The sequence below is a fragment of the Notechis scutatus genome, chromosome Z, assembly GCF_049901735.1.
Source record: "Notechis scutatus isolate UNSWTSFEM ecotype Mainland chromosome Z, rNotScu1.2, whole genome shotgun sequence".
Taxonomy (NCBI): Eukaryota; Metazoa; Chordata; class Lepidosauria; order Squamata; family Elapidae; genus Notechis; species Notechis scutatus.
The window spans coordinates 36,929,817-36,957,735 of record NC_142025.1 but is presented as its reverse complement, the minus strand read 5'-3'; the positions used below and the strand labels follow the sequence as shown (position 1 = coordinate 36,957,735).

The 27,919-nt window shown below is 38.3% G+C and overlaps 1 protein-coding gene across 16 annotated transcripts in view; it reads right to left on the bottom strand.

The window, feature by feature from the left end:
• The window catches only part of SNX13 (sorting nexin 13), a 109,144-nt gene that overhangs the window by 54,615 nt on the left and 26,610 nt on the right, over positions 1 to 27,919 (bottom strand). For all 16 annotated transcript variants that reach the window (XM_087946015.1, XM_087946022.1, XM_087946017.1 and 13 more), the window contains exons 2-4: positions 8,456 to 8,568; positions 7,243 to 7,345; positions 4,968 to 5,057 (exon numbers count right to left, since the gene is read on the bottom strand). In XM_087946015.1, coding sequence (XP_087802141.1) covers positions 4,968 to 5,045 — 78 coding nt within the window. In that variant the 5' untranslated portion in view covers positions 5,046 to 5,057; positions 7,243 to 7,345; positions 8,456 to 8,568. The remainder of the gene's footprint in view (positions 1 to 4,967; positions 5,058 to 7,242; positions 7,346 to 8,455; positions 8,569 to 27,919) is intronic.

Below are 27,919 nucleotides of genomic sequence, written 5' to 3'. Positions count from 1 at the left end.
GGTGTCCGTTTTAGGTCTTGTGATATAGTAGAAGCTAGATATTTGAAGGTCTCTACTGTTGATACTGTGTTATCTAGTATTGTAAGAGGTGGTAGTATGGGTGGGTTTCTTCTAAAGTCTACCACCATTTCTACGGTTTTGAGTGTGTTCAGTTCCAGATTGTTCCAGTTATACCATGACGCAAGTTGTATAATCTCCTGTCTGTATGCGGATTCGTCGTTGTCTTGAATGAGACCAATCATTGTTGTGCCATCAGCAAACTTCAGCATTTTAACAGAGGGATCGTTTGAGATGCAGTCATTGGTATATAGGGAGAAGTGGAGAAAATACACAGCCTTGGGGGGGGGCGTGCTAATTGTACAGGTATCAGATGTGATTCTGCCTAGATTCACCTGCTGCTTCCTGTCTGTTAGGAAGCTTATGATCCACTTACAAGTGTGTTCAGGTACCACTAGTTGGTTTAATTTACTTAGAAGAATGTCTGGAATGATGGTATTGAATGCTGAACTGAAGTCTACAAAGCGGACCCTTGCGTAGGTATTTGGAGATTCAAGGTGTTAGGATGTAATGCAGAGCCATATTAACAGCATCATCTGTCAATCTATTTGCTCAGTATGCAAACTGCGTGGGATCTAACAGCGGATCCATGATGATTTTCAGGTGAGACAGCACAAGCCTTTCAAAGATTTTCATAACTACAGATGTTAGAGCAACATGTCTATAGTCATTCAGTTCCTTGATGGAGGGCTTCTTTGGCACTGGGATGATAGTACAGCTTGCGAAGCAGGAAGGAACATAATACATAGCACAATAGTGATCTATTGAAGATTCGGGTGAAGATGGGGGCCAATTGGTCAGCACAGACTTTTAAGCAAGAAGGAGTTACACTAATTTTCATTAAGTTATGATTTTCTGTCTGGCCCTGGTGCTTTTCCTGGCTTTTGTCTGTGAAATAGATCTTGCACTTCTTTTTCTGTGATCACCAGAGGTTGTGCACCCAATGGATTGGGGCCAGTTGTAGGAGGCTTGGCTGTTGTTGGTGTGTTTGAGATGAGGGTTGTGGAGATATGTGGCTGTAGTTTCCTTTCAAGCCTTCAGTAAAACAAATTCAGGTCATCTGCTAGTTGTTGATTTCCTTCTTCCTGCCTGGAGGTTTAATGTAGCCAGTGATGTTTTCCACATGTCTGCTGGTTCATTTGTTGAGAACTGATTCCTTAACTTTTCAGAGTAGCTTCTTTTTGCTGTTCTGATCTCTCTTGTTAATATGTTTCTGGCCTGATTGTATAGCATTCTGTCACCTTTTCTGTGTGTAGGGTCCGTGTGGAGGCTCTGAAAGTTGAAAAATGGGCCGAACTGGAAGTCTAGAAACAGGCCTGTTTCTGGCTTCTAAAGGCCCTCTGGAGCCCAGGGGGAGCTGGTTTTGCCCTCCCAGAGGCCCGAGGAAAGCCCCCAGAGGCCCAAGGAAAGCCCCCAGATCCTGGGAAAGGTCAACCCCCCTGGAAGTTCTGGTAGGCCATGCCCACCATGGCCACGCTCACCCAGCAACTGGGCAGTGAACCGTTGCTGATATTTTTGAATCCCACCCCTGCTCTACACTAATTTTCATTAAATTATAATTTTCCGTTCTATCTTACAACAGAATGCATTGTTTGAAGTTTTTCATTCCTAATTTGTAGCAATCCACTGTGTGATAATTTTGTATTTACTTGAATATTAGCTTACTCCAATCATAGTTTCTGAGATTAGATAAGAGGTAAATGTTTCTGCCTCATTAGATAGGGAGAAGTGGTAGAATAAGCAAGTTACCTATAATTGACATTTTCTCATGTAAGCAAACCATAGTAATATCTACAGTTATGATCTATTCAGATTAGCAGCATAGATAATATAGTACACCTGCACTATGCAAAACTAACTTTATCTAGCTATTTAAACTTCTAGCATACATTTCATCATATTCAAGAAATTCTGCTCAGAATACATACAGTGTGCGTAATTATTAGGCAAGTTATATTTTTGAGGATTAATTTCATCACTGAACAACTACTGTGCTCTTGATCAATCCAAAATATTAATAAATCTCAAAACTGAATATTTAAGAGAGTAAAAGTGAAGTTTTGGCTTTCTTAGGAGAATATCTATGCGTATACAATTATTGGACAACTATTAGTGTGAAGAATTATTATGCAACTAAATGAAAATTTGCCCATCTCACTCATTTATTTGCATCTGCTAAAGTGAGAATAATAAACAAACAACTTAAAATGTACAAATAAACATTTCTGTCATTTTTTTTAAAAAGTGACCAATATAGCCACCCTTCTTTTCAATAACAGTCATAAGCCTTCCATTCATGAAGTCTGTCAGTTTCTTGATCTGTTGACAATCAACTCTTTGTGCTGTAGCAACCACAACCTCCAAGACACTTTTCAGAGAGGTGTACTGTTTTCTTTCCACTGTAAATCTCCCATTTAAGAAGGGTCTACAAGTTCTTAAAAGAATTTAAGTCGGGGGAGGAAGGGGCCATGTCATTATTATTTCATCTTTAAGGTTTTTACTAGTTAGTATACAGTGGACTATTTCGATGCATGTGTTGGAGCACTGCCCTGCTTAAAAATTATGGTCTTCTTGAAAGATGAAGACTTTTTCCTGTACAACTGCTTGAAGAAAGTGTCTTCTAAAAACTGGTAGTAGGTTTGGGAATTGATTTTGAGTCCATCTTCAACCCAGAAAGGTCCAACTAGCTCATCTTTAATAATACCATTATCCCACCTCCACTTTTCTTGAGTCCGAGTCAAAGTTGAGCTCTGTGCCTATTACTGATCAAGCCATGTTCCCATTTATTTGGTCTGTCAAGAGTCACTCTCATCTGTCCATAAAACCTTTGAAAAATATGTCTTCATATATTTCTTGGCCCAGTCTTGCCATTTCAACTTATGTGTCTTGTTCAATGATGGTTGGGTTTCAGCCTTCCTTACTTTGTCTGAGCACTTGTCTGAGCACACCTTGTACTTCTGGGCACTCCAGGTAGGTTGCAGTTCTGGAATATGAGAGCACTGGAGGATAATCGGTTCCTGTAGCTTCACATTTGATTCTTCTCAAATCTTTGGCAGTTAATGTGCATCTTTTTTTCTCAACACATTTCTTGTGGCCTGTTGATTATTTGCAACAAAAAATTTGATGGTTCTGTGATCACGCCCCTTAGCAATCTTCAGAACTTAGCAATTTCAAGAGTGTTGAAAGATTATTTACTATTTTTGACTTTTTAGAATCAGTTAAATCTTTTTTTTTTATTTACTTTGCCTGAGGAAAAGAAACTGCCTAATAATTATGCACAGCTTGATATAGGGTGCTGATCTCCTTAGACCAGTTCCGCCCTCATTACACAAATTCACCTCACTGATATGCTTAAATCCACTAAGCATTCCAGTTTATACAGCTTGGAGGTGGAAATATGCATTAAAATGACGATATGGTCAAAATACTAACTTGCCTTATAAGTGTTCTGCAAATAATTGTGCCATTAGTTTTGAAATACCCTTTATGAGAACAATTAATTTTTAAAACAAATCCTAAATAGTAACAGCAAGAGTTTCAAGAATATGTTTAGGAGGGAAACTAACAATATATGAAGAGGAATATAAGGGGGGAGAGAGAAGAGAAGAGAGAGAGAAGAGAGAGAGAGAGAGAGAGAGAGAGAGAGAGAGAGAGAGAGAGAGAGAGAGAGAGAGAGAGAGAGAGAGAGAGAGAGAGAGAGCATCCACAATTTTGCTATCTTTGCTAGATGTATTAATCAAGGTTGAGGTCAAACTTATAGGCCAGAGATAATATCCCTCAGAGAGTCTGAAGACAAAAAAGCTAAATCTGATTCACAGCATAATTTCAGGAGAAAACAAATATTACTGTAATATAGGTAGCCGTTGTTTTGCAATGAAATTGGGACCAGCAGCTTTATTGCTAAATGATACTGTCACTAAGCAGAAAATTATATAACTGCATCTGTTTTATAATATTTACAATATTATTTCAGCTTTTCTTTTTTCCTACCCTTCCAGTCATTTTAGGGCTCAACTTGGGGTTAGGATAATTAACAAGAAGAGAATTAATGTCTGTATTTATATTCATTGGACAGGAAGGGAGTACAAGAGGGTAAGCAGGCATAAAATGGAGAACACACTGAAAGAAATGTGTTAGCACTGACTGCATATTATGCTCTTCGCTCCAAGCAGTTTAAGAACTGAAAATATATTGAAACTATAACACTCATTAAAATCTTGTCAATTACAAGCAGTAATGGGAGTCAGCTAAGGTAACAGAGCTGAGTAAACTTGTGTAAACTTGTGGTTAGTACCAGCTGGGAAATTCCAGGAAGAAAGGCAGCTCAATAATAGTTGCTTGTTTAACTAATGTAAAAAATGTTTTTTTTAAAAAAGGAGGTCTATGTGTGTCAGGCACAGGATAAGACATGCTAACTTTTGATGATGAGAGAGGAGGGGGAGGGGAGGAGAGGGGGAGGGAGAGAGAGAGAGACAAAGAGGGAGAGAGAGAGATGTTGCCAACGTCATAAATATGGGCATTAGTTACGCATTAGTTACAGTTACTTTTTCAGTACTGTTGTAATTTCAAATGATTGCTACCCAAAGTAATCGTTCAGTGAGGTCCTAGCTTGACAAGAGAGAGAGAAATGCTGACAAGACACATACACTCTTCATGAGTCAAAGACTTTTGGATAAAGTCAAACCATTTAGGAGAAGCTATATTTTATATTATATTGTGAATTTTCCTTTCCAGATTCAAAAATAGGTACTTCATACTGCAAATGACATTCATGTTACTTGTAACATAAATTATACACTGTACAATTTAAATACTTAAGATTATTCTCTTATCAATAATCTTTACATTTAATAATGTAAACAGAACATTATAGTAATAAACTTTTTAAAAACCAATGTTTTTCAACTCACTTGCTGCAGAGGTTCATCAATTATATAGGCACCAGTTAACCTCCTATCAATCTTAATAGGTTTGCTTTCCTCTTTCATTTCTTCTATGCACTTTGGGAAAGAATACACAAAATTAATGTCAGTTTAGCTTGCAATTTTAGTTCACATAAATACAAATTTTGAACAAAGTCTATGCTTTACAATATAACCGCAAAGTAGTATTTTCAAATTAGAGGTGGGATATAAACAAACAAATAATTTTTCTTTCTTTCATTGTTATTATTTCTTCAGTGGTCTTACCAGATTTTAATCAAGGTATGATTAAAAACAAACAAACACATACCTGCACTGTTATTATTTCCTCATGAACACTCCCATGCTTAAATTGTTATAAAAAGAATAACATATTGGACTAGGATCAAGCAAGCCTAAATTCAAGTCACTTCATTACCATCATATTTAAATCAACCTTATTTGCATGAATGGCATGAGGGGGGGGAAAAACCACATATAGTTTATCTGACTCTTTTTGTTAGACAGATACTATTCTTCTAGAAATAACTGCACAATTTTCAAATGATCACAATATATCACAATATACTTAATGTATACAATATATCTAGATTCGTGTAATATATATATGGATTCCAAGATCACAAAAATACACACATTTTAAAAACTTCTGAACTTTTCATTAGGCTAAATTTCTACAATCAGATGGATGAAAGAGAGAACATAAGTACAGTAAAAATTATTCTAAAACAAAATTTTACAGATTTCTAATATACAGCATTAGTTAATCTTCAACTATCAACAATAACCGGCAGTGGAATTTCTATTACTAAGCAAAGCAGTCATAAAGTACAATGATACATGACTGCATAGCTTAGCGACGGTAACCTCAAAGTCCTATTGCTATTTTTAAGCTAGATAGCATGTTGTTAAGTGTGACTTCTGCTGACTTCCAACAAACAAAGGAAATATATAAAAAGGGATCAATTTTACGTTTAAAAAAAATATCGTAAAAATCATGGGTTTTACCCCAATTGCAAAAGGTTATTTCTTATTGTTCTGTGATACAAAGAGATTCACCTTGAGACAGTCAGGAAGAAAAAGTGAGTAACATCAATGCAAAAAGAACTTGGCATTGAAGTTTCATCATCCTGTCAGTAGGTATAAGGCTAGTAGTACAATATATGTATGACTGTGGTAGAATTATCTAATATAACCCAAATGCTTTGGATATGGATATAGTATGCCTTCCAAACAATAAAATGCTCAGGTTCATGAAACTACATGCCTTGGTCTGCCACTTATGATCAGAGGGTTCAGAGGTATGCTCTCCATCTTGTCATATATGTGACAGGGATGAGAACATGCACCAGAGAGTGACATACAAAGATAATTTCTTTGGTAAGATTCTTTTACATCAGTCATCAGTCTTCCTTGATACAGGGCAGAATCAGGAACTTAGAGAAACAGAATCAAACCCAGAAAAGTGTCCCATGCTTATAGTGAGCAAAACAAGAGATCAAATGGACAATTGGCAATTATAAAAATGTATGATTCAGAAATTACAGCATTAAAATTGTGGAAAAAAATTCTTTTTAGAGTTTTAAGTGGCAAATTAAAAAAAAAGACCCTTTGAACCAAAAGCTTAACTGCACTTCAATCACAAATCTTGAAAATCCATTAACAGTCTAATTTACACTTTAGGTAAATGTAACTTTTCCCAAAGTCAATTGTTGTTTCAATTTTGTTGTGCAACCCAACTTCTCCCTTTACAATACAGTGGGTCCTGGACTTACAACAGTTCATTTTGTAACCTTTCAAAGTTACAAAGACATTGAAAAAAATGACATGATGGTTTTTCACGCTTATGACCATTATAGCATCCCTAGTCATTGATTAAAATTCAGACATTTGACAACTGACTCATATTTATGATGGTTGAATTGTCCTGGTGTTATGCGATCACCAAGTCAATGGGAAATACAGATTCACCTAACAACAGTGTTACTAACTTAAAAACTACGATTCACTCAATAACTGTGAGAAGAAAATTCATAAACTGAGGGCAAATTTCACTTAACAATTGTCTAATTTAACAACAGAAAATTTGGGCTCAATTGTGATCTTAAGTTGAGGACTACCTATATTCACTTTAAAAGAGAAATGCATTGATTGCCAGATGACGTTAAATATTGTGCAAAAAGTTGTTTAAAAACATTTTGCTTACTCATAAAAACTGGGGGGTAAATGGTATATAATAAAGCTTTTATTTCTTGTTGCTTACCTTATTAATGCCAAATGAGGTGGGAGGAAGAAAGGAGTGTTCACACTGTTCAAGGTACTTCTCTGAATTAGTTTTTCCAAACAGAAGTGTTACCACAAAGCCCCTCAAAAATAAATTATATAACAAACTTTGAGATAATGTAGTGACTAACATTCACAATATAGAACAACTACTTATATATGCACATTTCTAAGGCTATTCCTACAATTTAAAAAACACAGTCGGTAGAATTAAGTTCTCCTTAATGCCATTAAAATTGTTCCTCTAGAGAGAATTGAAAATTATTATAATTTCATAGTATTGTTCACAGCAAATTTTAAAATGGAAATACACAATTGAGTAACTATTCAGAAAACTGAAAATAGTTTCAATGAGTACATAGAAGTAATATTTGAAGGTAACAAATATTTATATATTTTAACTCAAGATGCTTGTGTTCCTTACAAAAGATTGTTAAAAGGGCTGGGAAAAACTTCTAAAAAATTTAAAAATAAGCTTGTTTTGGTAAATATAAATACATCAGACTCTTTGGGAAATGTAAGTTACATATTTCTGTTATATTTTCAACCTCTTTGTCCTTGATTCCAAATTTAAGTTTAGCATACAGAGAGATGATAATTTATATAATATCTTGTTACTTGATCTACAATGTACATTATATATAAAATGTATACAATAAATTATATACATTATATAAAACACAGTATAGGACAAGGCTCATATTATATCATAGATATAGACAAGTTGGCCTTTACACAGCATCATCTGGTGTTCCATACCCTTCATACAGACTCTCAAGCCCTACGTATCTCATTGCTTGACTACTGTAACATACTTTATATAAGGCAAACCTGAAGATCACAAGCTTCAGCTCAGACAGAAAGAAAGGATGCCCCTGTAACCATCATAGCTTCATAAGATGCACTGGTTAACCACTTGGTTCAGGTGCAATTCAAGATGTTGGTCATTATAATCTCATACGATCCTATATTTTCAGATTTATTCTTAATTTTTGTCTACTATTGCATTTTTTATTTTCAGTGTTTTTATTTGTAATTTTTCAGAGTTGTTGGGAGTTAGGTGACATGTCAATTTAATGTAATAGAATAATAATGGCACTAATAGAGATAATGAAAACAATAATAATTATAGAGTATCATTTTTAATTTTAATATTTCTTCACCCTGAACAACAAATCAAATTATATACTTACCCACCCACAGAACAGAGGATATAAAATGCAAAGTAAAATATAGCAAATGGTCCAAATGTAATTAGAAAAAGCAGAACAACAAGGCTTCCCCATCCCCATCTGGAAAGATTGGTCTGGAATAAAATGAGAGAAAAAACTGGGTTTATGTTTACATCTAAGTATAAACTCTTCCCTAATATTTTCTAATTTGACATAACTCTTATGGAACATCAAATAAACTCTTTATACTAGAATTTATTTAATAAAAACTTATTGTCAGGATCTTTTTCTTTTTTGTCTTTCATTGAAGATAATTAGAAGTAAAAATTAAGTAGACTTTCACAGATATAAAAGTAATGCAGTAGGAAAAATACTGCCAAAATAATAAATATCAAAGCTGAATATTTTTTCCTTTGAAATTTAGGATTTTTCCAAAGCTTGTTAATTTTTTTCACCAAATAAAGTTCTCACAAACTTTATTACAAATGTTCCAATCAAAGATGAATTTCACTTTTCCTGTATATAAGTCAATGCAGTCACATAGATTGCTTGCTAACCACTTGATCAGGAACAGTTAAAAGTTATGAAGCACAGAGAAAAGAGATTGTAGGCATCATAACATCTTCAAGATCATGTGATTGCAATTTGCATGTTTGGCAACTGTGATCAGTCACACAATGACCATTTCTAACCTTCACAGTCAACTTTTAATAAGCTAAATCAATGGATCAATGGAGAAAACATCAGGAAGTCACAAACTCGTAGTCATGTGACATCCCACTTAATAACTAAGGCTGATTTGTCTCAAAACTGCAGCTGGAGCTGATGATATAAATCAATGCAGTCACATAGTTTTCACGTCATAAGTGAATTGGGATCAGTTAAGTGAAGATCACTTGTATTTGGTGGTTAATACTGAGCTGACAATCTACTTCTTATAATGCAACAATGATGGATTAATATACAATAAATTAATATTCCTTATAAAATAGAGAAAACAAAACAAAGAATAAGCTTTTTTTTTATTCTTTAAAGAAATTGGGGAAAAATGAAAAATGACTTTTGACCAAAGGGACTAACATCACATTGCCACCAAACATATTAATATATAACAATTTGCTTGCAGTCCTTCCAGCAAAATGTAGGGTTTACGTCACATTTTTAGAATCTCAAAAAAGGATTGTTTTGTTGAATCCAAAAAGTTTATATTCCTAATAAGAATCATTTGTTTTTGGCAATTGGCAATAAGATATATGCTATTTTTTAAAGTTTAGATAGTTTAAAAATACTATTTTGAAACTAAGTAAGAATGTAACCAACCCTTCTCAAAAGTACATTCAACAAAATACAATTTTCTTCAATAATTAAAATATTAATGTGATGAACTTCTATTCTTCTTTATACTAAATAAATTTAACATTATTCTTAAAACTTTTAAGTATTATTTATTATTAAATAATATATGGTGTATGCCCAGGCACATTTTCTAACTGCAGGTTAGTAGCAGAAGTGCACAATCAGTTTAGAAAGTAGAGGTGAGATGAAAAGCACGTAGCAAACAAGTAGGCCTTGTAGAGGCCTATATAATATTTCACAACAGGTGAAAAGGGAAAGACAGTGAAAGAAGGCATGTATTAGGTATCAGTCTAAATGCAATTTGGAAACTAGACAACATTACACTGACATGAAGCCTAACCATTAAATTTCCACAACAGCCATTAATTATTTATTTGCTTATTCAATTTATGCTGCCCATTTAAAATCAATGATTCTGGGTAGCTAACAATCATAAAAACAATTAAAATGGATAAAACACAATACAAGAAAGATATTAAATACAAATAGTATTTAAGAAATATTATAATCTGTCAGTATCAACAAAACTAGGAAATGTGGCTCTTCACACCCTAAGGTTCTCAGGACTGGGTGAATGGCTAACAAACAGAGCCATCCTAATTGGAGAAGGATGTTTCAGAGGTAGGCACGATGGCAGAAAAGGCATGTCTCCTGATCCCCATCAGCCAACATTCCTTGCCTCATCCTAATAGTTAGTAAGTTATAGTTTATGAAATAAGGCCCTAGTCAAAACATATATAAATTAAAAAAATACACTGCACTTCATCTAATTTAAAAAGAAAACAACAGACCAAAAACATGCCTGTACAAAAACTTCTATTTGATATAGCAATGTTATAAAAGTTGGGTCAATATTGGAGGCTTTTAATTCTTTAGTATGTAGGGCACAAGTGCCATATGAGAACTGTAAGTAGTTTTAATAGGAGGGAAATTAACTCTGATCTCCAGAACTGATAAGTACAGTATTTTATATCTATTGAAAGTTTGAAATAATACATGAATACTCTTAGCAAGAGATACTATTTTTTTCACCCAACAGTACTATTGGGGAAAAGCATCAAGTATGCCAATTCAATGTAATTAATAAATGATACAGTGATGAGAAGAGGCGTTGGCTTTCCTGATAGGCCCTTTAAGGCTCAGCATGTCGATGGAACACCCACACTCGAGTTGACACATGCCTTTCTGGCCAGAGACTGAGTCCTCAATCTTTTGCCACACCTCTCCATAACCATCATTGTCCCATTTTTCGACGGTGTAGCCATCTGATGGACTTTTTGGTTGGCTCTGTATCTCCTGGACGGTCACCAGGGTGGGAGTGGATTCTCATCAACATGCTGAGAAAGGGCATATCAGGTAAGCCAACGCCCCTTCTCCAGCACATTGATTGGAAAATCCACACTCGGGACATACTAAAGCCAACTGTTCCTATGGGCGGGGAGTGGTTTGGTATAGGTATGCGCCCATTGGAGCATCCTTCTGCCATAGGCCATTTCAGTAGAAGTGAAGGTGTCCGATTTGTAGTGCCTTACGAAGTGAGATGGGAAAGGCCATGTCGCTGCCCTATTGATGTCCTCAATAGAGGCCTGCGTTGCCCACATGGCTGTAGTAGTTGCGCTTCTTGTGGAATGAGCGGTTATTCGTCTGGGTACTGGGAGAGCCTGCGTCTCGTAGGCCTTGGCGATATACGCCCTTATTCAATGGCCTATGGTCGATGTGACCTTGGTACCCATTGAAGATGTTAGAATGACACAAACAGGGATTCTGTTCTACAATGAGAAGATGTTCTTTTAATATGTCTGCGGAGCGCCCTCCTCACATGCAAGGTGTGTCACCTCTGTACCAGCACATGAGATGATCCTGGGCAGAAGTTCGGTAGCACTATTTCCTGGGCCCTAGAGAACCAGAAGTTTATCTTGGGGACGAAGGAGGGGTCCAATTATAGAACCACCCTGTCTGTGTGGAAAATACAAAGATCCTCTCTGAGTGAGAGGGCTGCCAGTTCCGATATTTGCCTGGCTGAGGGGATGGCCACTAAAAAGGGGACTGAAAGTCAGGTATCACAGCTTCATAGTCCGAAGTGGCTCGAAGGATGCTGAGGTGAGAGCCTGTAGTACCTTGGACAGGTCCCAGGTTGGGTACCTGTGTGCCACAGGCTGTTTTAAGTTAACTGCACCTCTGATGAATGTATGTACCACTGGATAATGGGCAAGGGATTCCAAATTCCCATAGGTTAGCACTATGGACAAGGCTGCCACTTGTCTGCGAAGAATGCTAGGGGATAACCCCTTGTCAAGACCTTCCGGTAAAAAAATCCAGGATCTGTGGAATAGATACTGCAATGAGGTCTATGTCCTTCCTGGCACACCATTTGCAAAGCGCCTTCCAGGTAGTCATAAATTCTGGAAGGTCTCCTGGAAGCCTGGATTGTCTGTATCACCTTCCTTGAGAAGTTGTCCTTCCTCAGGATTCTCCTCTTAAGTGCCAGATGGTCAGTTGGAGCTAGTGAGAGGGCCAAGACTCTCTGGCTGAGGGAGATCCTGTCCTGAGGAATCCTCCAAGGACGAGATACAGATAGGCTGACCAGGTCTGCGTACCATGGTTGTCTGGGCCAATAGGAGCGAGAAGCAGAATTTCCGCTTTTTCCAATGGAAGTTTCCTGATCACCCCCGGAATGAGGGGAAGAGGAGCAAAAGCATATAATAGGCCCTTGGGTCAAGGGCTGCGGAGGGCGTTGACCTCCTCTGCTCTTGTCACAAATCTTGTGAAAAAGCTGGGCAGTTGCGAGTTTGTCAGGATGGCAAACAAGTCCAGGACCAGGTGGCTGAATCTCTTGGATAGTTCCCTGAAGAGGTCCAGGTGCAGCCACCACTCGGAATGGTCCACCGTGATCCTGCTGAGATAGTCTGCCTGTGCTTTTGTCGCACCCGAGATGTGCTCCGCTTTGATGGAAAGCAGGTGAACCTCTGCCCAGAGACCCAATTGGTCCGCCTCACACATGAGGGACCTGGAGTGGGTTCCCCCTTGGCGGTTGATGTGCACCTTGGCCATCAGGATTAGTATATGTTGTCCCAATACAGAGTTCTGAAAGTGCCGTAGTGAAAGTGACTACTCGGAGCTCTAGCCAGTTTATGTTGTTTTTCAAGTCTGCTTGAGACCATTGTCCTTGTGCCAACTAGGACTGGAGATGGGCTGTCCAGCCAAAGAGGCTGGCATCCAAGATCAAGGTCAGGCGGCTGGGCTCCTTGAACAGGGTTCCCTTGGTTATTGCTGGGGAAACTCATCATCTGAGGGACCTGAGTGAATGAATATAACTTTATTATGGTCTTAGACCAGCAATAGACATCACTATTTACAATATACATAAAAAAACTGACACATTATAATACATTAATAGTGGACAAAAACATCTGTTAAGAAAATACATATTCTCAAACAGTTTAGGGGCACTCCCTGATTTATATGAGTGGAGAGCCAATAAGTATGTGTGTAAATATCATTTTCCAAAGTTTGTTTTATCTCCAAAAATTGTCACAAATTGACAGCTATAATTCTGTAACCAATTTTTTTCTAGTAGACATTGCAGCAACACAGAATTTTGCCACTGCACGCGTAATAGCTGGGTTTGAATCCTGGAGGAGAAAGTCTACATAAAAATTGTCTGCCCTCCCTGGCAATCTCTCTAGTAAGGGGAGAATATACAATGACCTATGTACTCTGTATAATTCACAGTACAATAAAACATGTGAGATATCTTCAACTTCTCCTTTATACACACACACACACACACACACACACACACACACACACACACGGTATTCAGCTTTGTTCGGGTATTTTCCCACATCATTGTAGTTGTGCTTTTAAAGTTGTAGCAACGTTTCGGCAGAATCTCATCTGCCATCATCAGGCTTCTGTGTTTGTCTGTTTTAAATTTGGGGCTAGTCTACTGCTGTGCCAGAATGGTTTTTTTTCTTCATCCTGATTGGTTGGGAGTCTTGGTCTGTGTTTATTGGTCTTGGAGTTTGCTGTGTTCTGCTTGATTGGTGTTTCTAATATCTTTTGCCTGTTTTGTAGCTTTTTTTTTTTTGTCTTGATTGGCTGGCAACATTGTGTTTCCTGTATTGGAGGCTTTTAGTGCGGCTTGGCTCCGAGTAAATGGACGGCTATCATTTATTAGGAAGCTAGGTTTCATCTGGGTGCCTGGTTGGGGTGTGTTTGAGCTGGAGGTATCAGGGGGAATCTGTTTGTGGCCAGGTGTTTGCCTGGTTTGTGGTGTGGAGATTTTTTTGTTGGTGAGTGCAGGCTTCCAAATAATTGACAGTCTGGTGGAATCATCTCTTCTATTCATGCTTTCAGGTCTCTTTTTAATCTCTAAAAACCATTCTGGCACAGCAGTAGGCTAGCCCCAAATTTAAAACAAAAATGGCTGTGAAAGTCTGACTCACAGACGAACACTATACAGAAGCCTGATGATGGCAGATGAGATTCTGCTGAAACGTTGCTACAACTTTAAAAGCACAACTATAATGACGTGGGAAAATACCCGAACAAAGCTGAATACCATACATACATACATACATACACACACACACACACACACACATACACTTTGCTATTGGTGTTTTCTTATACCTGCCCTGAAGGAATGCTGATGGTAAAATATTAAATTTGGCTCTGAAGAATGCTATTCTTTGTTTTGGGAAGATCAAATCATTTAGATATCTTGTTGACTCCCATACTCCCTGTTTAATTCTGTCCCTGCTGTGGCGAGCCAACCTATTTAGTTCTTCTTGGAACTCCATGTCCTTCATTCTATTGATTACTACTTGCTTTGCTTGGTCAAAGTTTAGGGACATTAAGAATACCGGTGAGAGCTCATAAGAGCCCAGCTTGTGGTCTACTGCCTGTTTCCAGGGGGAGAGATAGTTATCAGTCAGTACTAGAGGGGTCAGTCCCTCTGGGAAGAAATGCATTTTTAGCCAATGAATGATCACCATCTTCCAGGCTCTTACCTGAATTTGAGGCATGCCTGTCTCAATTCTTACCTGGACATTTGGAGTTCCTTTGGATGCAGCTAAGATGGCTTGCAGGAATTTGTTTTGTATAAGTTCTAGGAAGTCTTTTTTTGCAAGGATTCATGTTTGTGCCCCATGCAGAATTGGTGCAAATGTTTTGGCCTCAAAAAGTTTTAAGGCCACAGGTACTAATTGCCCTCCACTGGTGTAAAATAAAGTGTTCAATTGCATTTGAGGACCTATAGGCTGCTTGCACTGTGTGATCCAGGTGTGCCTTCCACATCCCTTGTGAGTGGAAAACTACCTCAAGATATCTGAATGTCCTGAGCTGTTCTAAACTATACCCTTCTATTTTCCAGGAGTATTGTCTAGGTCTTTCAGGAAAAACTAAAACTTTTGATTTATCAAAGTTAAGGACCAGCTTATTCTGTTTACAAAATTCAATTGCTCTCTTCAGTCCTATTGGAGTTTGTGAGATTATAGCAGCAGCATCGGCATATAGGAGAATTGGGAGCACAAAATTACGTTGTGCTATGTTTGTAAATCAGGATTCTGTAAGAGGTTGATCAGAGGGTTAATGTAAAAGTTAAAAAGGGAGGGGAATAGGATGCAACCCTGCCGTACCGCTTTTTGTACCCTTACTGGGCCGGTTAAAGTCCCTTGAAATTACACCTCACTTTCAAGGTGGAATTATCTTACAATTTTTGTATGAGGAAAAGGAGGTGTTTATCGATGGTAGTGCATTTTAATTTCTCCCAGAGAGTGTTCCTAGATATTGAATTGAAGGCCTGAGGGACCTGAGTGTTTCTAGTGGACCTTGGTGTTGGAGTTGCTGTCTCCTGCCCTCTGGAATGGAAATAGGAACCATTGCAAGGATCTGGAATGTAGCTGCACCCAAGGTGCTATAGCTATACATGATACCATCTTTGCCACGAGCTGTGAAAGCACGGCCAAGGAAATGGTTTGTTCCTTTCTGATTTGATTCACTAAGGACTAGATGCTGTCCTGGCACTCCTGAGAAAGGTAGACCTCGCATAACCTGGTATCTATCACTGCGCCTAGGTGTAACAGGTGAGTGGATGATAATAGGTGGCTCTTTGGAAAATTGATAGAGAACCCGTGGTCCTGAAGGACATGGATGGTTGTCTCCAGGTTCTTCTGTGCCTGATGATAAGAGCTGGACTATATGAGAATGTCATCCCGGTACCACTGGACATGAACTGGAATTTCTCTGAGATGCACGGCCAGTGCTGCTAGCACTTTTGTAAAGGTCCTGGGGACCGAGGAAAGGCTGAATGGCAGAGCTCTGTACTAAAAGTGGTGGCCTGAATAACAGAACCTGAGGTACATTTGATGGAAGGGAAAGATTGGGACATGGAGGTAGCCCTCCGTCAGGTCAATGGACATCAGGAGGTCGCCAACCAAGATGAATTGCAGAGACTGCATTTTGAATCTCTGGTACATCAAGTGGAAAGTAGATGTTCAATTTCTTGAGCTCCAGAATTATTCTCCACCCATTCCTGAGGCCTTCAGAACTGAATGGGATTGAGTAAAATCTATCCCCTCATTGGTCATCCAGAACTGGTTCGATGGGCTGGATATCCAACAAGTGTTGAATCACCTTATCCATGAGGCCTCTCCTGATGGTATTTTTGGAGATGGAGCAATGGATGAAGTCTTGGAAGTGTGGAGAGAAATTCTAGGATGGGGCCAAATTGTACTGTATTTAGGACCCAAAAATCGGTGGTGATGTTCTCCCATTGATTCGCAAATAGGGCCAGGTGCCCACCAATGGGAGGAAGATCCTGGCAGTCACTTGGAATGGTGAAAGTGGTGGCCTCCTGAGCCACGAAATGGCCGCTTGGCCTGAAATTGTTGTCTATACCTATCTCTAAACCCCGTTCTGTCCACCTGGCGGTCAGGTCTTGGAGGGTATGAGCATTGAAATTGACTGTTGTAAGCCTCGATGTCCATCAGGTGAAAGAACTGCCTACAGACATATGGAAAGTATGCCTATCTGCACATCTGGTTAGTGATGAAAAAACCTTGTCTTTTTCCTTGTTCTCAGCAAGGAATGGGTTCAATGCCTTCCCAAAAAGGGAGGTACCTCTATAAGGGGCGAGCCTTCACTTAGTTCTAGCACCCGCCTGCCATTGGAGAAGCCATTGTAAGTGGCAGGAAGTGACGTTGGAAGCGAGACCCCTGGATGAAAAATGAGCTGCATGCAAGAAAATTCAGTGGCTGCCACTAGCTTGTTAATATCCTTGTGTATCCACGTTTCCTCCAGAGGCACTCTCACTTGTAGCTGGCGAAGCCAGAGTAAAGAGGTTTGTTAGGATTCCAGAAATTACTCTAATTAATTCATGATTCTCAAGCCAAACTTCAAAAAACTTCAAAGGATTCATTAAAGGTGACATACTGGCACTGCCCTGTATGCAGCCAACTCTCGCACATGTAATTTATAGTCACATGTGACTCTGCTTCCCCACACCCCGGATGTCTCATAAATCAAATTCTCCAATTGAGCACGTTCACAGGCTGGGTGTCATCATTCATGTTCTCCAATTAAATATATTTGCGGGCAAAAGCTCTGGTATTTTAGATACAATCTTTTAAAGATAAGAGTTGGAATGTACTTTCGCTTTTAAACTGCTGCACTGCTCTTCCAGATTTCCTTCCTCCCTGCCCTTTTTTATGACAACTACTAAAACAAGCATAAGAATGTTTTATGAGTTGACATTTGGCTCCTCTCACTTCTTGAAGGGGACCTATATAAAGCAAAAACAAATTGAGTGCAGATATAGAATTTAGGGTTGCGAGGTTTGGTTGGATTTTCTGCATGGAATCCTGTTATAAGGCAATCAGCTTGGACATTCCTACTCTTTACCCAAGATGCCTCTGATAATGCCCTTCCACTTGATTAAGTATTGGAATTTTCTCCTGTGCCACCTCGAATCAAGGATTCACTGCTCCTCATAATGGGTTTGGCTTATGAACTGGGGGTCTGGGGACTCATAAGGTAGGGGCCTCAGGGCAATTATAACTAAAACTGAACAAGAAGCAAATGATATTGTTTATAGATTACAGAAAAAGTTCAGAATTAGAAATTTAGGGGATATTAAGCATTATTTGGGTCTTGATATAGTGAAAACGAATAAAGGTTTTAAAATTTCGCAAGCCAAGAAGATTAGCCAATTATTAAAACGCTATAACATGGAGCATTGTAAATCTGCTAAGACACCAATGAGTAAGGAATTTACACATAGTGATATCAAAAGCCCTATGTTTGATAAAGAAATATATCAATCCTTAATCGGTAGTCTATCATATTTGAGTAATTGGTCTAGACCAGATACATCTTACAGTGTAAACCAATTGGCTAGGTATAACGCTGAACCAAATGAAAGGCATTGGCAAGCAGCTAAGCGAATAATTAGGTTTTTAAAACATATAATCCATTATTCATTATATTTAGAACCAAGTAATGAATTAGTGTTAACTGCATATGATGATGCAAGTTTTTGATATAACAACTCGTAAGTCAACATCAGGTATAGTGGTAATGTTGGGTAATGCTTTAATAGGATGGAAGTCTATTAGGAAACAACATATTAGTTTATCTACCATGGAAGCGGAATTCTCATGTTTATCATTAATGTGTACAGAATTGATATATTATAAACAATTGTTGAAGGATATTGGAATTACTGTACGTGATCCGTTTATTGTTTATGAAGACAATCAATCTGCAATTCGTATGGCTACTAATTTAGCTGTTAAAACAAGGTCTAAACATACTGATTTGAGATATTTGAACGTTAGACAGTGTGTTCAAAATAAATTAATTCAGTTGGAATACTGCATGACTGAACATAATATTGCAGATCATTTCACGAAAGCTCAAGGTGCAATTAAGCATAAAGAGTGTTGTGAGAATTATGGTTTAAAGATGTAATGTATTATATATTGATCTACCCAAAGGGAAGAATGTTAGGAATCTGTCCACCAATTAATTGGGTTGGCAATATATAAACCAACAATGTGTGTTTGTAGCTTTAAGATAAAATCACTGTATTGATTTATACTAATATTCCGATTGTTTGATTATATTGCAAATTACCATAAGAGGGAGCTAGACATAATAGCTTGTTCTCTCTGACATTCTGTCTCTATGACATTCTGTCTCTATGACATTCTGTTGTTATCTAAGGTTCTCTGTTGTATTTAAGCTGTGCTTTGATATTTTTGTTTACTGGAAATGACAAAGGCAACCAGTAAAAAGACTTTGTAATTGGATATTCTTTGGACTCTAAAATGTATATGACCTGGACCGTTTATTGGACTGTGCTATTTCTTAAAGTAAACTAACTCAATTTAGTGTATCTGTGTGTGGCTGAATAATTATTCATAACTACTCTCATAAACGTTTCCATGTGCATATCCTTGTTACTCAAGGGTTATTCTGTACATATCATAATAATATGGACCCCTGTGACCTAACTGCCTCAGTTGGGAACCGGTAATGCTAGGTCATTCGATGTTTTCTAATCTGAAAACTAGTAGCAACGCCATGCAAAATTGCCTGTGATATGAGGGACTTAAGTTCCTCAGACAGGCCAGATCCCTGCCTGTCCAGTAGGCAGTGCCCCACCGCAGTGGGAGTAAAGGTGGCCTTCAGGGCATGAACTCTATCCCTAAACTGAGTTTGTGCAAACTCAGTTGCCATGCAAGAAAAAGGGAATTGTTTTACATCATTTTCTTCTTCTTCTGCTATTAGAGGAAAAGGCAATTGTTCTCTATTGCCCTCTGGTGACCAAGCCATAGGAACTGCAAAATTTAACAGAATCAACTGCTGCAGCTGCTGAAGGCAGGAAATGGCAATTTCTATCTGAGAAGGAGTAGAGATCCTTTCCTGCTCTGCCTTTCTTTCGGCTCTGGAGATTTGTTTATCCAGGGCTTTCTGCCTTCTGCTGGCATCTCTCTCTTCAGCTTTAGTTGTCTTCCTAGAATAAATGGCTTTAGCTTTAATTTTGTCAGCTGCATCCTTGCTAGCTGATGTAGCCTTTCTGGAGCTATGTTTTATCAATTTAGATGATGCAAAGGAATGTTGCTGTACCATGCTGTCTGCTGACACTGCGTGTTCAGCCATCTTGACAGCTTCAGCCCCTATTAGTTTTTGTCCTTACAGAAGAATGCTGAGACCATGCTCTGACCAAATGGGGTGTGCCGAAGTGTCGGGCAGTAATCCTAACTGTGAGTTATCAGATTGATCTGGGGCTCACAGTGGTGGCGGCAAGACTAGATGAATTGGGGAAGCCTGCACACACACTCGTAGCATGAGGAAACAGTACATCTATTAGATTGGCAGTAGCTAGGCTGGCTGATTAGCTAGACTGGCACACCTCAATCAGCTGGGAAATGCTGTGGTCGCAGATGTCGTCGACAGTTACCCGGGTGAACCAACTGATAACATCCGATTAGTTTTGCTGAGCCAGCTTTTTGAACGTTGTTCAAGCTGGCCAACAGCTGTTAAACTGGAGCCGGTATGCAAGGCAGGAGGGAGTGAGCTCAAGCCCGAGGTTCAGCTGGCGGTCTGTTGTTAATTAGCTCTGGCCATTTTGAACTAAGGGCTGCGATATCAGCAATTCCGGGAAGCCGGAAACCGTGGTAACTGGAAGCCTCTTCACTTGTCAGACTGTAACTAAAGCCCTTTGAACCCTGTCGATGAAGAATCCAATGCCTTTCTCTCCAAAGTTTCTGAGCCAAGACTGAGTTGAGGGAGAGGTGTGGCAAAAGATTGAGGACTCAGTTTCTCCAATTTATGTGCTGGAGAAGTGCTAGTTTTATCTACTTGTAAATCAAAATGTAAACTTCTCAGGTTACATCCAAACCTAGCATGAGTATACAATGTGCCAGGTTATCCATTGTTGTTCTTTTAATGAAAACTATTGCCTGTCAGAATTAATAGAACCAGTGATTTACCTCTTAATATTTCAACTGGCAAAGTTGTAATCAAGCCTCATCTCAGAACCTGTAATTGAGCCTCATCTCAGAACCTGTAATTGAGCCTCATCTCAGACAGAGCCAAGTTCTACTTAGACAAACATATTACAAACAAAATAGGAACTCAAAGCAAGCATTTCAGAAATTTTAATTAAAGGCACAGTTGTCCTTGTAAATGCAACATTGTGTGCCATTCAGCAAATTGGTTTCAAAAAATTAAATTGCTACAGGCACATAATTGTTATCCTTAAAAAGCTCTCTTTTTCTGACCCTGTAGTTCCTTAACTTGGGGTAGAATTGAGGTGACTGGATGGATCTGAGAGTTTACTGGCAGGATGCCCCTTCTGAAGTCTACATGGAGTTTGCAGCAAATACTTTTTTCTTTGCAATGTAGGTGAGAAACTTCTAGTACTACCTGACAATGAACTCTTAATATTCCGAGTGGGAGGTGAGAGACTTCCTCACTATGCTACCATTCCGTTTCATATAATTATTACACTTATGGGTTAAATATCTCCCAATTACATTACAGGAAGTTTGGACTCATAATTAAAGAGAAGAGTGAAGCTTTTAATGAGAAGATGCCTGGAATTAGATGCCAAGATACTTGAAACTTGAATATGATAGCTACTGAGATTGTTATCAAGAAAGCCTCACAAGGTGCAGTATTTTTAGATCTCTGTAAGCAAGTAGGCAGGTATATAAATTTTCTGAAATAAATGAACACACACACAGTAATATAAAAACAAAAGCAAAGAATGTACATATAGATTAAAAATTCATATCCCCCTTCACACATATTATTCACCTCAAGAATCACACTTATACTAGTACATGTGTAGATATATGTATATTTTTATTCCCTATACTGTTTTTACTTCTATGTGCTTATATTAAGGAATAGAAGTAATTATAACTCAGAATTTTATTTGAGACAGAATAATAGAGTCAATACTACACTGCTTATCTATAATGCATTGTATTTCTTCATGATTCTATAAAGGACTTTTTTCCCCTAATCCCTTTATATTAATCTAATTTTTGTTGATACAGTCCATATGTACATGAGATAGGAAAGGGAGTTGGTTCTATCTGACACACCTCTTCTCGGGGAGTCGAAGAGAGAATCCATGCTGGGACATACCAAAGCTGCTGCTGACTGATGGATCAGTGACTTGTGAGCCAAAGTACTGGCTACACCGCAATTAAAAAGGGGCAGACTTAAGCATCTCACTGCTGCCATGGTGCTCTGGGGGCTGTCAAGAGAACCGGACCTAATATCCAGGTCACAAACCCCCCAAAGTTAGACAAGCCTGGTCAAAATCAGGACTTGCCACCAAGGCCTGAGATAGTCACTGTTAAATTAGACAGTCTCAAGCGACTCGCGGCTGCTGCAACTGTCAAAAGGCAAGGAAAAAAGTCAGAGACAGACTGAAGAATCAATACTGATTCCAGCCCCCAGTCCGGGCCATACGGGCTCCTGGGGCATTCACAATCCACACCAAAAACACCAAAAACACAATAAACAAGCAAAAGAAATTAAAATCAAAAAGGGGAAATTTTAAAGGTGCGAAAAGGAAAAAAGGTGTAAAAAACAAAATACGGCTGAACTGATAAAGTCAGACAGCTGTCAAACCTTTCCATTAAGTTAAACGATGAGAGGAATCCAAGGAGCAGAATAATTCTTCAATAAAGTCAAATAATTCAGAACCCTTTAAGGGTGGTCTGAATGAGCTGAGACCGAGTGAAGAACTGGGGACCATTACCGGGGGTGGGTGGGGGGTGGGGTGTCCTCAGAATTCAACTTAGTCTGTAGAGCAACGAGGCTAGAGACTACCCAGCCTGGATTCTCCCTTTGACTCAATGGAGAATAAAACTTCTCTTTTATTTTTATGACAAATATGGACAGTCCTTGTAGGTCCTTAATGCTTATGTGCATGTATGTATGCAACTTCCAAATCCTACTCAATCCCAAGATTTTAACAATGAAAATTGAGACTTTTACTTATTCATTGTTCCATTGTTTTAACTATAAAAAGGAGACTGACAATCTCATTAGTGACACTATACTATACTACAGTATCTTTCTAGCTATCATGTGATGTCACACTTTACAGCCATATGTTTAGTGATGACAATTCTAGTCCTAACTGGTGTAATAACTTAAGGACTACCTGTACTACTCCATAACAGCCAGTTTGATGTAGAGCTTAAGAAAACAAGATAGAAAGTGGGAGACTGTGTGTCCTCAAGTCCCCTCCTCAGCCAAGAAAGACAGCTGGGTGATTGGGCCAGTCACTCTCTTTCAGCCTAACTCAGTTCATGATGTTATTGTTGCGGGGGGGTGGAAGTAAGAGGAAAACTTGATGGATATGTTTGCCACTTCAAGTTATTTTTAACCATAATAAAGATGGCATACAAATAAATGAGTTGTTTATATCTACTACTACTTTACAAAAATCATTTTCAATTCAACTCATTTTCAACTTCTACTACTACTTTTAAAAAAAAACAATTTTCAACACCTAGTTTTGGCACAATAGTTGCAATTAGCATAATACAAATGTAATACCAGTCCAATTATCAATTTAGCAGCCATAAGCTATACTGAGGTTTATAAATAATCTTCAAATATAATAATATAGACAACACAATATTAATTTTACAAAGCATGGCTACTAAATGCATGATTTTGCCTAAGTATAATCATTATTAGTATACCAACTTAATTCGATAAAAGTTGCGACAGAAGCATATCTGCTCCTATCAACAAAGATCAATAAATCCTATTCCATTAGTTAAGTTTCCTCCAGCATGAGATAAACATCATTTTCTTTAGCAGATGTTTCTTGACTCAAAATATCTGACTTGTCTGGATTGGCAAGATTATCCAGTTATTATAGGGAGGCACTCATTTAGTTCTTCTACCACTTGTCTTTAAATTGTGCAGAAGGATAATGTAGGGTAATACCACAAATTAATGGCAACTGATTCCAAATCTCACATTACCTCAATCAATTATTTCATGTTGATACTAAACAGTACATAGAACATCATACAATCCTATGAAATAAATAACATAAAATCCTAAAGAGCTGAGCAGTAGTCTTCCGCGAATAAACTCTTCAGGCATGAATAGAACTACTGCCAAAATGTCTTTAACTCGAACCACAATTTAATCCTAAAGGATAAAATGGTGTGATTTCACTAAAAACTGTTGAGAATTCTAGGAAAACTAGTTATTTAATATTTTTCCTGAACTGTCACCTATGACAACAGTAAAGATGATTAGGCAAGTGGTTCTGAAATGACCTGTAATTGTTCAAACACCTTGCTTACCACCTCAAAAATTTAAAACTCAATATAGAACAGGTAGAATTTTGGACATTACTACACCCTATCCTGGTTTACAGCTAGTATAATCATCGTTTTTCTACAAATATGTCAGATTAAGCTTCCAAAACAGTTAAATCCCAAGCCATAGAGAAATGTTACTAGATGGTATTATGGAACATAACATTGTCCAAGAAGAAATTATTTTTTCAATACGTCAGCAGTATCTCAAATACAAAATCTAGCATTAGATTTTACCTTTTTAAAATTCATTTATTTCCTAACCATAATCCAACCTGCTTCATTGCCTTTGCTGTGCAGAGAATTTAAGGGACTGATTTAAGTTGGAAACAAATGAAATAACCTAATTACTGAGATCATAACAGAATGGCTATGGTAGAGTCAATAGTTCCAATAAAATCAACTAGAAATTCTGCAAGGACTCTCTAGAATCCTATGGATCCATAAGCAGGCTGATGTAGACCCTCTTAATTGGTAATTCATTTCTGTAAAGAAATACCGTACATGCAGGTTGTCCTCAATTTATATCCAGAATTGATCCAAAATTTCCTTTGATAAGGAACACAGTTTCTAAGTGAATTTTGTCCCATTTTACAGTTTCTTTTGCCACCGCTGTTAAGCAGATCACTGCAGCAGTTAAATTATAACATGACTGTTAAGTGAATCTCACTTCCCCATTGATTTTACTTGTCACAGGGTCGCAAAAGTGACCTTGGGACTCTGGGATAAATATATTGCCAGTTGCCAAGTGCCTGAATTCTGATCATATAACTATGAGGATGCTGCATGTTTTGTGAAATACTCTGGAAATATCTCTGTACAGACTAGAGACATCTCTGAGTTATTTCATTTAACTATTCATTAATTCTTAGGAAATAGGGTGGGTAAAGTATAATTTCCTTTTCTAATAAAGGGAATCATGAATGTTGTTCTAGAAAGTTACTATTAGGTTGTTACTAAGCATTAGGAATAAATACAAGTAATCCCTGAACATGACACAATTGATCCCAAAATTGAGACATTTATTAAGTGAGTTTTGTCCCATTTTGTGACCTTTTTTTGCCACAGTTGTTTCTTAAATGAATCACTGTAATTGTTAAATTACTGATAAAAATGTTAAGTGAATCTAGTATACCCATTGATTTTACTAGTCACAAGGTTACAAAAGATGATTACATGATCCTGGGACACTGCAACCAACATAAATATAACAGACAATAGATCATCAGAGTTGGAAGGGGCCTTGTAGGTCTTCTAGTCCAACTCCCCCGCCCAAGCGGGAGACCCTACACCATTTCTGACAAATGGCAGTCCAATCTCTTCTTGAAAGTCTGAAGTGATGGCACTTCCACAACTTCTGAGGGCAAGCTTGGTTGATTGTTCTCACTGTCAGAAAGTTTCTCCTTATTTCCAGATTAAATCTCTCCTTGTTCAGTTCCCATCCATTATTCCTTGTCTGGCCTACAGGCACTTTAGAAAATAGCTTGACCCCTTCCTCCCTGTGGCAGCCCCTCAAATATTGGAGGACCACTATCATGTCTCCCCTGGTCCTTCTCTTTGCTGGACTAGCCAAGCCCAGTTCCTGCAACTGTTCGTTGTATGTTTTAGCCTCCAGTCCTCGAATCATCCTAGTTGCTCTTCTCTGTACATTTTCTAGAGTCTCAACATCTTTTTTATAATGTGGTGAACAAAACTGGATGGACTACTCTAGGTGTGGTCTTACTAAGGCTTTATAGAGTGGTATTAGTACTTCCCTTGATCTTGATTGTATTCCTCTGTTAATACAATTTAGGATTGCATTAGCTTTTTTGGCTGCTGCTGCACACTGCTGGCTCATATTTAGCTGGTTGTCCACTAAGACTCCAAGATCCCTCTCACAGTTACTGCTATTGAGCCTGGTTTCACCAAGTCTATATGTGTACTTTTGGTTTTTCTTGCCTAAGTGTAGGACTTTACTTTTCTCTACATTGAATTTCATTTTGTTAGATACAGCCCAGTGTTCTAGTCTGTGGATCTTGAGCATATCTTCTTGGGTGTTAGCTATTCCTGCCAGCTTAGTATCATCTGCAAATTTGGTAAGTTCCCCTTCTATTCCCTCATCTAAGTCGTTAATGAAGATATTGAAGAGTGCTGGGCCTAAGACGGAACCTTGTGGCACCCAACTGCTTACTTCCCTCCATGTAGACTTAGACCCATTAAGGACTACTCATTGAGTACGGTTTGCCAGCCAGTTGCAAGTCCATCTAGTGGTGGTGCTATCTATTCCACTTTTTTCTAGCTTACTAAGAAGTAGGTTGTGGTCTACTTTGTCGAATGCTTTGCTGAAATCTAAATATATTATGTCCACACTATTTTGCTGGTCTACTAATTTAGCCACTGTGTTGAAGAATAAAATAATATGAGTCAGTTGCCAAGCATCTGAATTTTGATCACATGTCCATGGACATGCTGCAATTATTTTAAGTCTGAAAAACAGTCATAAGTCACTTTTTTCAGTGTATTATAACTTCAAATGTTCACCAAATGAACTACTTGTAATATGTGTTCAGTGTCTATGGAAATTCTCAGTGATTCAGGTCATGGTTGTCCCAAAGAGGCAATTTTCAAGAGGCAATTGGACTTTGATTATTTTTTGAAGACATTTTACTTCTCATCCAAGCTTCTTCAGCTCTGACTGGATGGTGGGGAATGGAAGGATTTATACTCCCTGCAGACAGCTGGTCATTTGCATTCTTTTAACAGGTTGTTAAGGTCATCTGGAGGTTTGTCTGTGTCATCAGAGTCACCTGAGTGGTGTAAATATGTGGAGCCTTCTTGGAATTGTTGAAAGGACTTTCTTGTAGATTGGACAGAAATATTGTATCCCTCCCTCTCTGTTTGGAAAGGGCTGTTCAATGCCATCTATGCCCTCTCTCAATAGAGGGGGAGGGATGTGGGAATTATTACTCCTTGTTCTTTGCATACGTGCAAGGACAACGGGCCTTCTGGTAGTTGACTGTAACACGAAGCAAGGAACAAGGTCAGAATGTTGCCATTTCTTACCCAGAATTGTAGCAAACTTAAACTTTGCAGCTTTGTATGCCTATGTGAATGAGCAGTGCATTTTGTGTGATGTAATGCATTTGTGACAAGATACTAACAAAAATTGCTACGTTAACAAAGATTGCTTCTAATAAAAGGGGATGTCAGAGTCTGCTTTGTGCTCTCATCCCGATCTGGCTTCAAGACAACTGTCTCGGTGTATTTATTCATGAGAGACCACCACAACTGGTGACCCCGACGTGATCATCTGCGAGGTGGTACGTCTTTGGACCATCCATACTCATCGGCTGGCATAGCCTTGGTATACCTCATCCCTGATTCGGTCGCAGGCGATCGCCGTGGATCCTCGTGAGTATGGGTGGAGGATTCTCTCAGGATCAGAAATTGCACATTGAGGAAGTAAAAGAATTAACCAAACGAATTTTTTTTACCTTTAAAAAGGGGAGCTTCCTTCATGCCCCCTCACAAAAACCTCTATTGAGGAACTCCTAGAATACATTTGGCAACACTGCCCTTCTTATCCGGCTAAAGGCAGTATCAAAACTACAGTATGGAAGGAGATTGGAAAACACCTTCATGCAAGTCCAAAAGCCCCTTCATCTATATTAATTGCTTGGAGGGTGGTTTTTGAGGCTATCTCCTTTCTAGAGCAACCCCTACTTGCCCCCTTTCTGTACCCCCTCCCTATGTGAATTCTGCTGTACAACTCTTG